This window comes from Euprymna scolopes, chromosome 42 (assembly GCF_053919585.1).
Source record: "Euprymna scolopes isolate OS-2025 chromosome 42, ASM5391958v1, whole genome shotgun sequence".
In the NCBI taxonomy this organism is placed as follows: Eukaryota; Metazoa; Mollusca; class Cephalopoda; order Sepiida; family Sepiolidae; genus Euprymna; species Euprymna scolopes.
The window spans coordinates 28,523,581-28,538,862 of record NC_136523.1 but is presented as its reverse complement, the minus strand read 5'-3'; the positions used below and the strand labels follow the sequence as shown (position 1 = coordinate 28,538,862).

The 15,282-nt window shown below is 32.7% G+C and overlaps 1 protein-coding gene across 2 annotated transcripts in view; it reads right to left on the bottom strand.

Annotated features, from left to right (window-relative positions):
- The window catches only part of LOC145266975 (alpha-1,3-mannosyl-glycoprotein 4-beta-N-acetylglucosaminyltransferase A-like), a 265,602-nt gene that overhangs the window by 23,236 nt on the left and 227,084 nt on the right, over positions 1 to 15,282 (bottom strand). For both annotated transcript variants that reach the window (XM_080122814.1, XM_080122813.1), the window contains 4 exons: positions 10,545 to 10,720; positions 9,126 to 9,259; positions 6,494 to 6,543; positions 2,400 to 2,513 (listed from right to left, as the gene is read on the bottom strand). In XM_080122814.1, the coding sequence (XP_079978940.1) occupies positions 2,400 to 2,513; positions 6,494 to 6,543; positions 9,126 to 9,259; positions 10,545 to 10,720 (474 nt within the window). The remainder of the gene's footprint in view (positions 1 to 2,399; positions 2,514 to 6,493; positions 6,544 to 9,125; positions 9,260 to 10,544; positions 10,721 to 15,282) is intronic.

Sequence of the window (15,282 nt, the reverse complement as noted above, 5' to 3'; positions counted from 1 at the left end):
AGCCCCCACCTTCCGGACGACAAATATCGAAAAACTGGCCAAAAGTGACCATCAGAAGTGCATCAACTGATCGATTTTCTGCAGGGGGGGGGGGGCAAAAAAGTGACATTTTAATGTTAAACATTACATATTTTTAAATCGATTTATAACTGCCCCACAAAATACGGCCGCCAACTCTTCTACATAAAGTATACACGCGGCCGTTTATTTTGGGTCAACTTGTATTTAAAACCCGCTGAGTCATGTCATGTGATCTTGACGTCAGCAACTCTAATGGCCGTCTGAATTTACAATTTAAAAATGTTGTTATCGGTAAAAAAAATTCAATTAAAGCTAAACTATGAACTTCTACGCTATGGCAACGTTACCAAAGTTATTACCATATTCAAAATAGGTAGATACGATAGTTAAACAAAAAATAAAGTATAAAAAAAACGTGAAGTAAAAAAAAAAAATACGCTTACAAAAAATATTAACGATCGAAGTTTTTTTTTTTAAATAAATACAGCCAGACGCCATTTTCCAGTCTTTAGAGTAAGGCAGACGAAGTGAGAGAGAGAGAGAGAGAAAGAGATGCCTAGACAGATTCGACAGGGGGGAGGGTCAACAACGCATACGTCAGATGACGTCATGACCTGATTTACTTTAAATAGTTGATAAACCGAACAAACTTTATATACGCCGCTTTCGCACAGGTAGTTAAGGCCTTGGTTCATTATCTAAATGTTTTGGGTTTGAATTGTGGTGTGAGATGGTTTTTTTTTTTCGATTTTTTAAATTTAAATATTGAACCCTGTATTATTTAAGCCATTTTTCACGTAACGTTCATTCGTTTGCCTTACGTTATTTTTTTTTGTGTTTTACCCCCCCCCCCCCCCCGCTTAATTAAAACGTTGTTTTCTTTTCTTACTTCGCTTATAACAATTCTTACATCGTCATCGTCGTCATCGTAACGGGCGACGACTTTCAAACATCTTTCACTTCTGGCTGGCCGATTTTATTTATTTTCAAACTTCGCCTCAGGGGCCCGGCTTCGATCCTACCCCCCTCCCCCGGCTTCGATCCTAACCCCCCCCCCCCCCGGCTTCTTTTTTATTTAGCACAATACACCCCTACAAACACCCGGGCAACGCCGTGTACCCTTCGCTAGTCTATAATATAAATCTCACCAGTATGTATGTATGTCTCGCAAAAACTTTCGACAAAGTTGACAGATTTTCACAAGATTAGTATCATTTCGAAGCTTGACCGTTCGGATGACAAATATAAAAAAATTGGCCAAAAACATTAATTCTTTCATCCTCAACTGGGCACTTTTCTACAGGGGGGGGGTCGCTTTTTACGCTGATATTTTCGAAAGTCATCGCCTCTTTTCGATTGTCTCGCCTTAATTTAAACGTACGTCACTTCCGGTTTGGTGATAGGCGCAACAGCTAACGCGTCACTTTTTTTTTCACTTTGTTTTCTTCCTTCACGGTACGGGTTTGAGCCTGCCTACTACAACTTTTTTTTTTTTTTTGCTCAACACACACCTAAAAAAACCCGGGCAACACCGAGCACCCAGGCTCGTTTATTAGAATTGACAAAATTACTCAGTAGAAACCATTGTTTTTCATCTGAAAACTATTTGGTTCTGATAGTGTAGAAGTGCCAAAAATTTTTTTCTTTTTATGAAAATAAAACACTGTCTATATTCGCAACAAAAAAATTGTTGCCAACAGAGTGTAACAGTGCATATGAGCATGTGGGAAAATAGCAGCAGCAGCGAAGAATGGCTGGCTTGCAAAGAGAGCAGTAGTAGTAGCAAAGAAGTGTGCATGAAAAACAGGAGAAAAATGCACCACATGATCGGGGGAAAAAAAAAGTCGGCGTCAAAGAAAATGGATGTGTATAGGTTGAGAACAAGAATGTGACTGGCATGCAGTTGGAAGGAGAAAAAGTGTACAGCGAAGAAAATGGACATGTAAATTCTAAGATGAGAATGGGCAGGCTGTACCCAGCTTGTGGTTAGAAGAAAGGGACATGCATACTAGGCTAAAATGGACATGTGGCAGCATGAGACTTTATAAATAGTGTCGAAAGTAACGGTAATAAAAACTATTTGTTTAAAAAAAAAAAAAATGCTGACTCATATTTTTATTTATTTATTTCTTCTTGTTTGTATGTTATAAGAATAATTTAACATACTTCTCCACAATTTATTCATTTTTTTAAATAATCTGATAAAGAAATTTTTGCATAGTCACTTTTAGTATCTTATATTTTTAGTAAGAGTATTACAGTTATATGTGCCTAGATTCCACGTTAATGAAATCATATGAGCAGAATAGTGACTTGTGTTCGACTAATAGTTTACAATGTGTGTTGTGCATGTGTGAAGGGAAAGGGACGTTACTTACCGAACCCTCTGCTGAGAGTCTCCTAGCGTTTCTTTTAGGTGATCGAGGTTTGGATAAAATTCAGCTGGAGCAGCAATAACTTCAACAAGTCCGCTGTCAACACTGCTTTTAAATCTGAAAAAAAAACAAACAAAACAAAATAAAACCATAACAAACTTTAAAATTCAAAGAAGCGTTGCATGCTTAAGTTGAAAAAAAATCATGCACAGGCTTTACATACCTAAAAAAGAGAGATTGCTATGAAAACATACAGTGCACATATTATATATTGGGTGTACGCTAACTAGTACTCACTTGAGGATTTAAGTTTACAGAGATTTTATACTATTAGGTTAACGAGAAAATTCTTGTGGTTTTTAACTTTTAAATTCAGATAGACATATTTCAGCTCAAACAAAAGATTATTGATCAAAATAAGCACCATCAGAATCAACACACTTTTGCCAACGCAAAACAAGTGTATTTATGCCAGTAACATGAAAATCTTGTGTTCTGGTGGCGATGAAGTCGCTAAAGACGTTTTTGATATCGCTTAGGATTTTGAAGAATTCCTCATGCAGAAAGTTGTCAAGATGCTTGAAAAGGGGGTAGTCGATAGGTGAGAGGTCTGGAGAGTATGAGGGATGAGGCAGAGTATCATAGTCCAGTTTGTTAAACTTTTGCAAGGTCGGTTTAACAACCTGCGGTTAGGCACTGTCATGGAGAAGAATTGGGCCTTTTCTGTTGACTAATGCTGGGTGTTGTTGTCGAAGTTTCTGATGCATTTCATCCATTTATTGACAGTACTTCACTGCCGTAATGGTTTCGTCTGCATTCAAAGAACTGTAATGGATGAGACTGGTTGCAGACCACTGAACAGTCAGCATTACCTTCTTTTGGTGCAACTCTCGCTTTGGAAAGTGTTGTGGAGTTCATTGGCATCTACCACTGAGGTGAACGTCGCCATTTGTCATAAAGAACCCACTTTTCATTGCAAGTCACAGCCTGGTCGAGAAACGGGTCAGTCTTGTTGCGTAAAAGGGAAAACGACACTTCATAACGGCTTTTCTTTTGGTTTTCATTGAATTTGTGACGTACCAATTTATCAATTTTTTTTTATCTTTCTAAACTCTCTCAAGTGGTTGGAAATCATTGTATACGTTACACTTAATCCAGAAGCAAGTTCTCAAACAGTTGTGCATGGATTGGCTTCAACTATTGCTCTAAATTGATCGTTGTCAACATCCGATTCAAGACTGTCATCACTGCCACAAAATTTCTTAAACCACCATTGTGCTGTGCATTCAGTAGTGGTTCCTGAGCCAAATGTTCCATTGATACCACAAGTTGTTTCAGGAGCTTTTTGGCCTAGCTTGAACTTAAATAAGAAAATTGTACAAATTTTCTTTTTTTCCATCTTGTATTCAACGTTCTGAAAAGAAGACATAATTGTTTTAAAACGATTGTAATTTACACAATTAGATAGAGTAAAAAATTCCCTATAAAATATAAAGTAAAGTAAAGGTATTATAACAAAAACTAATTTGAAAATACATCATTTGAAATCAAAATTTAAAATTTTGCAAGAACATTCTTCTCAAAGCTCGATAGTGTAGATTTAAAACTAAAAAAATATATATTAAAACCACAGAAAGTGTTGATAAAAATTTTCATAAATTTACAAAAAAAAACAAAACAATTTCAGTAAATTTTTGAAAATTTGTTCCCTACATTTGCTGTAGTTTTCAAAAATAAATAATAAAAACAACTTCATACAGATGCGTACATTAAAATATCATATTTAAGCATATTTTATGATCAGGCAATGCTGGGCAGCCTGCTAGTATATATATATATATATATATAGGAGCAAACAGTTAATAAAACATGTTAAAAACACTTTGAGAAAGTATATATATATATATATATATATATAAATAATTGTACAGAAGTTCAGAAAAACATTGGTACCGTCGGTTTTAAACCCAACATAAAGGGGACCAGTTAATGGTAAAATATAAATGATTTAGGCTCTCGTCAGCCATGTTGTTGAGAAAGATAAATGGTACCAATGTTTTTCCGAACTTCTGTACAATTAAATAAATAAATATTAAGCTCTTATATCGAAAAAGTTATTCTTTGTAATCGAGCACTTTGTTGAAATTCTTTCCCCAAAAAACAGTAAATATATATATATATATATATTTCTGTAAAAATATACTTTATTCACCTATATTTCCTTTTTATATATACTAATCCTAATTTAAGAAGCTCAATGTAATTACAGAGCGTATAATGAATGAATGATAAAAGTCTATATTCCAAATTTCATAATGTTGACTATCTTACAATTTATTCCTTTAATTCAGTTGCTACGAAACAGACACTGTCAAGAATGGCAAGTATCAACTGAATTAAAGGAATAAATTGTAAGATGGTTAATATCATGAAATTTGGAATATAGACTTTTGTCATTAATTCATTATATATATATATATATATATATATATATATATATATATATATATAGGCATATATATAGGCATATATATATATGTATATTTTGTCAGCAAGTCATTATTGAAGCACATCTGATTGAACATGATAGTTATTTTTTTTTCCAATCTTTCTAGATATCTTTTCCATTTGCCAAGTGGTTTTTTTAATTTCAGCAGGCATGTTATATAAAATGGCACCCAAAATTTGTTATTCGGGCATATTCTTACGTGCTTTCTATCGGTGCATTCTAGTATCATCAGAAGCGATTGTTTTCTTTTTCTTTTAGGCTTGGTGTATTTATAATTTCTTTTTTTTTTTTAATTGGTTGTAAAGGTGGGTGCAGGAGGATTGGGGGCGAATTATTATTATTTTATTTTTATTGTTTTATTTCGATTTTCTAATTTAATGGTTTATTTATTTAGTTTCATGTTAGTTATTAAATACTGTTAGTATAAATGTCCTGGGTGTTAAATGAGATCCGGTTTAAAAAAAAGGCAGTAGTTTTTTTGATAAGTATGGCTTCTAGTAATTTTAGTCGTCATGTGCAGTTGTTAAGATATCAGATTTTAGTATTTTTAGTTAAGATATTTCTAATGTCGGACGACTGTAGGTTTTTATCGAGAGATGTTAAGTGTTCTTTTATGCCACTATTGTCAGCTAAATGATAGGTTAGTCATCGGAAGAGTGTTGTGTGGCCTATGTATGTGTTTTATAAGTTTTAATACATATAATTTCATGCATCTACATGAAATTATATGAGATATAGTTTTTTAAACTCTTTTTCACCCCAAACAAGATATATTGCTATTTGGACCCAAGGGGCTACTATTTGAGATCACGATTCTGTTCTTAATTCCCAATTTCGATACAATTACGAATTTCAATTATTTTTTAATTTCTGGTTTAGATTTTTGGTTGGAGTAAGGGGTCAGATTACTGCAAAAATCCATCTATACATATATTTTCACAAACGTAAAGATACACGTGTTGGGATGATCTGATTACTGGTAAAAATCAATAAATATCGTTTCATCATTAATATGAGCCATGGAAAATTAAAGTTTTCTTTTTGTTTTGTTTTTTACATGGGGATCACCACATCAAGGCCCATGAACCACTCGGGGATAAGGGTTATTCTGTGTACAATAATCAATGGGATAATATCGTAGTAATAGTTGGTATTGGAGATTTGATAAAGCGTCTTACTTAAGGGGGCGATTAATCAGGAATTTGTTTATGTTGGACTTGAAGACGTCGAAGTTGTAGTCAGGTGGGAAACAGGCAAACGGAAGAGAATTCCACAGGCGTGCACTTCTCAGAAAAAAGCTATGTTCATGGAATCTACGTTTTGATTTAGGCACAGATAAAGAGTGGGGGAAATTACTGACAGTGGTTTTAGCTAGACAGGTGTTTATCATGAAGGATTGGTGAGGGGGGACCAAATAAATAAAAACAATTAAAAGAATCATTTTTGCCACAAAAAAAATAAATACAAATATTTTTCCAATTCAGATACCAAAAAAAGTTTTCCTTCTTTCAATTCTTGATTCTGATAAATTGTTACCCCCCCCCCAAAAAAAAGATAAATGGTTGGAAATGACTTTAAAAATACTTACTCTTTATATATTTGTTCACCCACACTTTCAACATATTTTAGATTCCACGGCTGAAAGGAAAGAAAAAAAAAAATGCATATTTCAATTTAAATTACCTAAAAACAAACCAAACAAGAAAAGCAAAAAAAAGAAAAAAGAAAAAAAGAAATTCAAATAAAATACAAAATGACTTGATGTCCTGTGCTGTAGTTGGGCCTGACGTGGCAGCCATGATACATCAAATTAGTAATACCAAAGGGTGTACAGTTTCGGGCTGGACAAGCACATTCTGCAACTTAATCTGACAGTCATAGTTTTAAATCAGTAATTAATAGATTTCTCCTACATCAATCAGTATGCTAATTAGTTTGTAAGTTACCAAGTGAGATGGTCGTAAATATGGTCATCTGAACCTTCATGATATTATGTTCAAAATTTCATCATAATATCTTAAAAAGATCTGAAGATAACAGCTTTTTAAAGATGGGTTAGTCTGTAAATTGTGCAAATTTCTTACCATTTTCAGTGACAAGCTTATATGTATTTGAATAGGACCGACTTAAAACAATGTCCAATGAACCATGCATTTTCGATATTTTGAATTATCATAACTCCAGTTCTAATGGACCGATTAAAAATAAAAAAAAACTGAAAATAATAGTTCTTTGTTTTTTATACTCTTTTCAATAATACTTGATTTGAGTTTATTCAATGCAAAGAAAAAATGGTGTGGTATTGCTAATCAAATCAATCATTGGCAAAAAATAAATTGCAACAAGCCATGTAAAAGAGCAGAAGATGTGTATGTCTATATACCGTCTAAATTTTTAAAGTATTAATTAAATAAAATTGATTTGTTTTTATTTTTTTATGCACACATACTTTTTTAAATATTTGAACAAAATTTAAAAAAGAAAAATGATTTTCCTGTTTTTATTTTTATTTTGTTCGTTTTAATTTGTTGGTACTTGTACAGTTTAATCAAGACATAAAAACAATGAAAATATCGAAAAAAAGTTATATTGTACATATTCGTTATGGAATGAAGTTCTCTGAAAAAAAATTCACATAATTTCATCTAGTAGTTCTTATTTTACAGCAAAAACAATTTGTTATGATACTGAGCAAAAAGTTTGATTTTTAGAAAGAAAAGCTAGTATTAAAGATAGAGAGGGAGTCTTGGCGCTTTAAATTAATCCTCTTCAAATGACAATAATGATTTTTTTTTTCCTGGGGGTCTGGGGGAAGGGGGGGGAGACACCATTTATCAAGGTACAGAAGCCACTCTAGGATATATTATCCTGTTAGATGAAGATCAGACCAAGAATTTGTCAAAACATGGAACCTCCCCATACATTTCAATTAAGGTCAGAGCATTGATGATGGAAAGAGAAAAGCTTGGTTTTTGATTCATTAAAATTAACCAGCCACCTTGTTCCCCATTGCATCATGTGCTCAAGATCAGAGGAGAGAGAATCAGAGATCTTCATCATTTCCAGCATTTGAAGTGTTGTCATGGATGGTAGTGTCATTTGCATAAATGTCTACGATGATCTAAGAATGTGATTTGGGAGATCATTGATGAAGATCAGGAAGAGAGTTGGACACCAGCATTAATACTCTTTTTTTACTGTTATTTAACCACAAAACAAAGACCATCTACTATTCGGCCAGTTGTGTACAAATCCCAAGAGCGATAGGAGCCTTCTATCATGTCTGAAAGTAACACAATGTTAAATGAGCGCGATTAGAGATGTGCCGCTGTACAATTCATGCTCTCTACCAATCCAAGTTATGACAGCAGAACCATTGCCAGCACCCTCAAAATACAAATCTGGATGGCTAACCGCTTGAGGGCACAGCTCAACAAAGTTTCCCTCCATGGTTATGATCTTTGGTGTGGTTTCAAGTGAGGGCCACATCATGCCACCTTACATCTTTGAAGTCGGCTTGAAAGTTAACACCAAAGTGTACTTGGATGTGCTGAAACCCTGGGTGTGACAACAGGACTTGCCACCAGCCCACAAGTCCAAAGAAAGCCAGGTTTGGCTTCAGAAGAGTGCTACGTCTTTGTACCCTCCTTTCACTAGCCCCCCTCCGACCTGAACCTGCTAAAGTACTTCATTTGGTCATATGTCAAGAACATCACCAACATGACCTCCCACAATACAAAAGCCAGCCTGATCACCACCATCCACCAAGTATTTGTTGAGCTCTCACCAGTGCTTGTGGAAAAAGCATGCTCCCAGTTCCAGACCCGTATTGAGGCGGTGATTGAGGCTGAATGTTGTTACATTGAATAGATGTCAGGTCTACTACATAATCAAGTTATCTGAATTGATTTCTTTCAATAAAAGTTTTAAAATAAAGCTGTAGTGTTGTTTTCTTTAGGGAAACAACCTTATCGTTCCACTCTGTAGAATCCGAAAACAGGTTGACCTTCTATGGTAATTTCAAACGAGGTTACATTGCCTTAAAAAAAAATCATGTGACCTAAATTTTCCAAAGCCAAAAATTTAGGACCGCTCAAGTGCGTCAGAACTATGTAATAGAAACAGGTACATAATGGATTAAATAACTGTCAATGATCTCATAAAATATGCAAATAAATAACTTGTACAGCTGTCAATGATTTCATAAGATGTGCACTTACCTCCGCTACAAAAACTATTAATAAACAATCTTCACGCTCCTCTTCATTTAGTCCATCAATTAGGGATTGCAATGTACGGATGAGATAACTGACTTTTTCTCGTTTTATTGTGGGGATGCCAAACACCATGGAAACTGAAATGGGAAAAGAAAATAATTTTCAAATTTGATCAAAAACAAAAAAAAAAAAAAAATCAGTGCTATAATTAATCGGTACTCATGCACTTATTGATCTATGCTGAAATAATAACATTTAAAAAAGCCATTCTTAACATGGGGAGGGTGTTTTGTACCCATTCTGTACTTTAACCTTACAATTGAATAAAAAAAAACATAAAACTTTAATTAAACTTGGAAATACGATTTAAAAAATAGCGCAGATCAGTAAGTGCATTAGCACCAATTAATCTATGAAAAACTTTATAGCCTGCCTATGATTATATTTTGCTAACTACCTTCCTCTAAGGATAAAAGCCATTCTTTGAAACTCCATGGAATAAGGAAACATTTAATTGTTCAACTTGTATTCCCTGTCTAATAATAAATTGTTGTAAATTCTAATTTACACAGTTTAAGTTAAATTTTTTTGTATTAGTGTTGGGACAATTAATTGGAATCAGAATTGGCAAGCGGAAAAATCAGAGTTTTTTTGGGTATCGGAATCAGGAAAATTTGGGCCTATTTTCCGATGCCAAAACCGATTCCTTTAATTATCTAGTTTATTTTATTTTGTATTTATAAAAAGTCTTCCATTGCTTGTAGTAATAATAAAATAATAAATATTTGTTGATTTAAACTGCCAGTAAGACTAAAATCTCGAGATCACATGCTCACAAGAGTGTTTTTATGTTTGAAAAATTATAAGCCAGCCTAATCGCCGCCATCTGCCAAGTATTTGTCGAGCTCCCTTTGGCGCTTGTGGAAAAGGCATGCTCTCAGTTCCGGATCCGAATTGAGATGGTGATTGAGGCTGAAAGAGGCTACATTGAATAGCTGTCAGTTCTACTACATAATCAAGTTATTTGAATTGAATTTTTCAAGAAAAGTTTTAAAATAAAGCTGTAGTGTTGTTTTCTTTAAGGCAACAATTTTATCGTTCTACCCTATATTAACCTATACTTTTGTTCTATTGATCAACTATTTCCTCTTTTTGTTTAAGCTTTTCGCCTTTGTTAAATCACTTCCTAACACTCTGGGGAGAAAGAGATGAATAAGATAATAATCCTAGTTCAGCTCCCTTTTGTGTGCATTGATGAAACAACTTACTCCCCATTGTTTTTGTACTAACACCACTTCATATACTTTTGTTCTGTTGATCAACTATTTGTTAAAGTTTTTATCTTCATTAAATCACTTCCTAACACTTTGTGGGGGAAGAAATCATTAAAACAAAAAAAGAGAAAACAAAGACTGGACTTACCTCCAAATCTGTTACGCGAGAGCTTATAGGCAGGTTTCATACCATTTGGATTCCGTGACAGGTGTGGCAGGTAGGTGAACAGGCTGGGTAGATGAATCGAGGACTGACCATAGAGGTCTGTAAAGTTGACGAGAGCTGACTGGAGATCATTTGGGAACCTGTCCGCAATTGCTGATCTGAAGAGGCACAACAATAAATAGCATCGTTTTCAACAGCAATTTAAAAAAATTATAAATAATTACAATATCCATTGTACAAATTTAATACCAATTTTTTCCATATTCACTATGCATACATCATAATTCAAGCATTTTCATTGGCTAACACTTAACTTTCATTCTACATAGTTGCCTAGAGACATACAAAAGAAGTTTTTTTAAAATTTTATTTTATAATATTAACATTAAAGTATATAGGAAAATAACACTAGGGAAATAAATATTCTTTCAACCAGCTATTAAATAACAATTTTTTTTTATTATTAAAAGAGTGTTGTAGTTTGCTTTAAGCATTGTACATAGTGTATACAATTTTGAATACAATTTTAAAGACAATATTGAATTTTCTTTTTAAGGTAATGCCAATACAATTTTGAAGACAATGTTGAATTTTTTTAAGGTGATACCAATACAATTTTGAATTTTTTTTTTAAGGTGAGACCAATACAATTTTTAAGACAATATTAATTTTTTTTTAAAAGTGATGCCAATACAATTTTTAAAACAATGTTGATTTTTTTTTTTTTTTAAGTGATGCCAATACAATTTTTAAGACAATGTTGGATAAGGAATCACACAGAGTAATGATAAATCAATAAAATATCAATATTGAAGAATTCAATTAAATATCAATTTAGAAACGTAATGTATTGAACCATTGTAGAACACTATGAGTAGGTCATCTATATATATAAAAAGTAAAATGTGTGTGAGTGTGTGCATTTTCGTGTATATCCGTGAAAGGCTTTTTTTGCTGAGCTTCTTATTCTTAAAACTTTTTATATCACATCTAAATCATAATATCTACGAGTTAACAATGGGGGTCGCCTGTCTATTTAATTTGCCCGAGTTTGAAAAGCTAAATATTCCACATTTTCCGATCGCCGCGTGTGGATTGAGCTTTTTCGTATAATAAAAGCAAAACGAAGCTTAAGACATCGTTCCTGGCATGATCGCCGGGAATGTCCAAAAGCAATCAGCTTTGATCAATGCAGAGTTTCCCCTTATATCAGAGAATTGCTATTCAATTAGGACAATCCCCTTTAAATGGGGAGCTGCCCCCCCCTCCACCATCATCTTGGGGAAGCCAAAAGTGCCCCACATTGAAACAAAGTAAACAAACGCCAAAATAGTGCCCTGCAGTAAATAAAAAAACTGCTACGTCATCGTAATGCTCCCGCGATGACCTCATTAAGTGACCACCTGTCCATCAAACCTCTTTGACTTTATTTATTTAACACGCTCCTCTGCCCTCGTGGTTGAGATGATTAGATGGTTGGCTTTTTTTTTTCCTTTTCGTTTTCACTTTCGCGTCAAGGCTTTGGGGTTCAATCCTACCTTCCTACTAAAACATTTTTTTTTCTTTTAACTTTTTTTTTAACACACACACACACACCTCCAAACACCCGGGCAACGCAGGGTACCCCCGCTAGTCTATATATATAAAAGGCAAAATGTGCATGCACATTTTTTTTATATCCAGCAAAGGTTTTTTTTTTTGGGGGGGGGGTCTCCGTGGCGTTACTATTTCTTGGAACTTTTTATATAGCGTGTAGATTGTAATATCTACGATTTGCAAACGCGCGTCACGTCTAGATTTATTTACATCAAGTGTGAAAAAAACAAATAAAAATAGAGATGGATACAATTTTTGTCAGAGTTATTAAAGTAAATACTTACATCAGTTATTATTTTTTTGTTAAAGCACAATAAACACATGGCATTAGTAAATATTAGTCTATATTTACACAATAAATCGATATTAGAAATAAAACGGAAAATAGTTGAAGCATCCTGAAAGGAAGATGAAAACCAACACAATGTGAATAATTCTCGTCATTTTGACCAGGTGAAAATGTTTGTTTTTTAAAAAATAATTATTAGATCAGGGTTAAGGTTTCGAATGAAACAAGATTTCATTTTTTTCCATCATATTTTCCCTTTTAGCAATGGTTTCAACCATTTGTTTGATTAAACATTTGATAATATGCATAAACACTTACTTTCTTAAGTGGTCTTATGATTTTCACCAGGACTGTATATATATATATATATATATATAATCATTATCTATAATATAAAGCTGATTGTGTGTGTGTGTGTGTGTGTGTGTGTGTGTGTGTCTGCTCACGAATAGGCTCCTATATGGTTGACTATTTTAAAAAACTGATTACATATAATGATAGCAGATGTATCGAGACACAGGAATGGGTATGTTTGATCTGGCAGAACGGTGGTTCATTAAAATTGTGGGGTCTGCATTCGCGCCTGGTCCACAAAGTATGGAAATAAAAAAATTTAAAAATTAAAAAAAAAAAAAAAAGTTTACAAATGTTTTTGATATAGATGTACATAAGAATACTTTGATAAGTATGTTTTAACTTAAATAGGGATGATATAATAAAATTGTGGGGTCTGTGTTCGCGCCTGGCCTCCATAGAATGGACATAGGCACAAACTTTAATAAAGACTTAAAATCTATCTGCGTAAGTATACTTTGATAATTATGTTTCAGTTTGAAAAAATATGGTATAATAAAATTATGGGGTGTTCGTTCGCGCCTGACCTCCATAGAATGGAAATATGTCACAAAGTTTAACCAGGTTTTTTTTAATATAGATCCACATAATATTGTGATAAGTGTTTCAGTGTGAACAGGTATGGTATAATAAATTAGAGGGTTTATCTATTTTATTTTTACTTTCATCATATTTTGCTTTGGTTTTGATACCACCAAATTTGAAGCTATCTCTTTACAACCCTTCCTTTTCATAACCTATCATACTTTCATAAATCAGAGTCCATTTTCTGTAGGCTGCTTTTGAAGCCAGTCAACAACGGGTACTTTTGCTAGTATATATATATGCATATATATATATATATATATGAACAAATGATTAATAAAACATGTTAAAAAACATCTTGAAAAAGAGTTAAAAACATATTTAATTTTAAAAAGGAAGCACAAGTGGATAGTCCTTAATCCGCGGAGTTTCGAAGTGTTATTAAAATGTGTGTGTGTGTGTGTGTGTGTGTGTGTGTGTGTGATTAAAATATGTGTGTGTGTGTGATTAATATATATATATATATATATATATATATATATTTTAATCACACACACACATATATATTTTTTTTTTAATCACACACACACATTTTAATCACACACACACACACACACACATTATATATATATATATATATATTATATAATATATATATATTTTAATCACACACACACACATATATATACATATTTTAATGTTGGGATGATTAATCTGAATTGGAATCGGGAATAAAAAAAAAAATCAGAACCTTTTGTGGTGTCAGAATCAAAAAATTTGTGCCTATTTTCCAATGCTAAGAACAATTCTTTTAATTGGCTTTTTTTTTTAATTTGATTTTCTATAAAAAAATTCTCCTGCTGCTAAAATAATGAATATATATTAATTTTAAACTATTAGTTAAACTAAAATCGATAGCTCATCACTCACATACATTGAGAAAATATCTGCACATGTTTTTACGGTAATCATGAACAATAACCACTTTAAAGCTAAACATTTAGAGATTTATAAAGAATTGGAATCGGTAATTTAATAAGGAATCGGTAATTGTATCAGAATAGGAAAAAATATTGGAATCAAAGATTCTCAACCCGCTAAACAAAAACGGTATACATTGAAATTAACAATATTTCAAAAATAAACATTTATAAAACTATATATATATATATATATATATATTAGTGGTGGGACGATTAATCGGAATCGGAATCGTTAATCGTAAGAATCGTGTATTTTGGGAGGTATCGGAATCGGAATCGCATCGTTAAAAAATACCTTAATTTTCCGATTCCTTCATTACGATTCTTTTAGTCTGATGTTGAAAAAAAGAAAAAAAAATCCTGATATTTCTAACCGCAAGAGAGAAATGTAGCATGTTATAAAAAGAAACCAAAGAAATTCATTATTAACAGGGCAATGCTTAGTGCCCCTCCCTTACAAGGTTCATTCATTCAGATCTATTGTAATCAAAACTACAAAAGAGTTAACTTGAAAAGAAGTACTCAGGTCTCTACATTGCGAGTAAAAATAAAAAAAAACGCTTATCTTTTTGGCGATTGTTTTTTTTTTTTTACTGATAAATCTTCTAATACTGAATGAAAATGCTTTTTCAACTTATATTTTCTTCAGATAAAACGAGCAAAGTCAAATTATTTAAACAGTAAACGGTTTAATAGAACAATATACTTTTTTTTTCTTTTTTTAAAAGAAGGCTTTTGAAAGAAATATCTCTAAAATGAAATTGATCACGTTGTATTATTTCGCAAAGTTTTCACAGTAGTCGGCTCGTTTTGAAGTTTCAAAAAAATCGACCCCATACCTATCTCTTCCAAACCTAAAATTATTAAATAACCCCTTCGTTAATTCAAGGGTAATTCAGTCAAGTTTTTTTTTTTTTTTTAATTTCATTGAAATAAAATCCATTTTTTTAAATTTTTTTCTCCAGAAAGATAA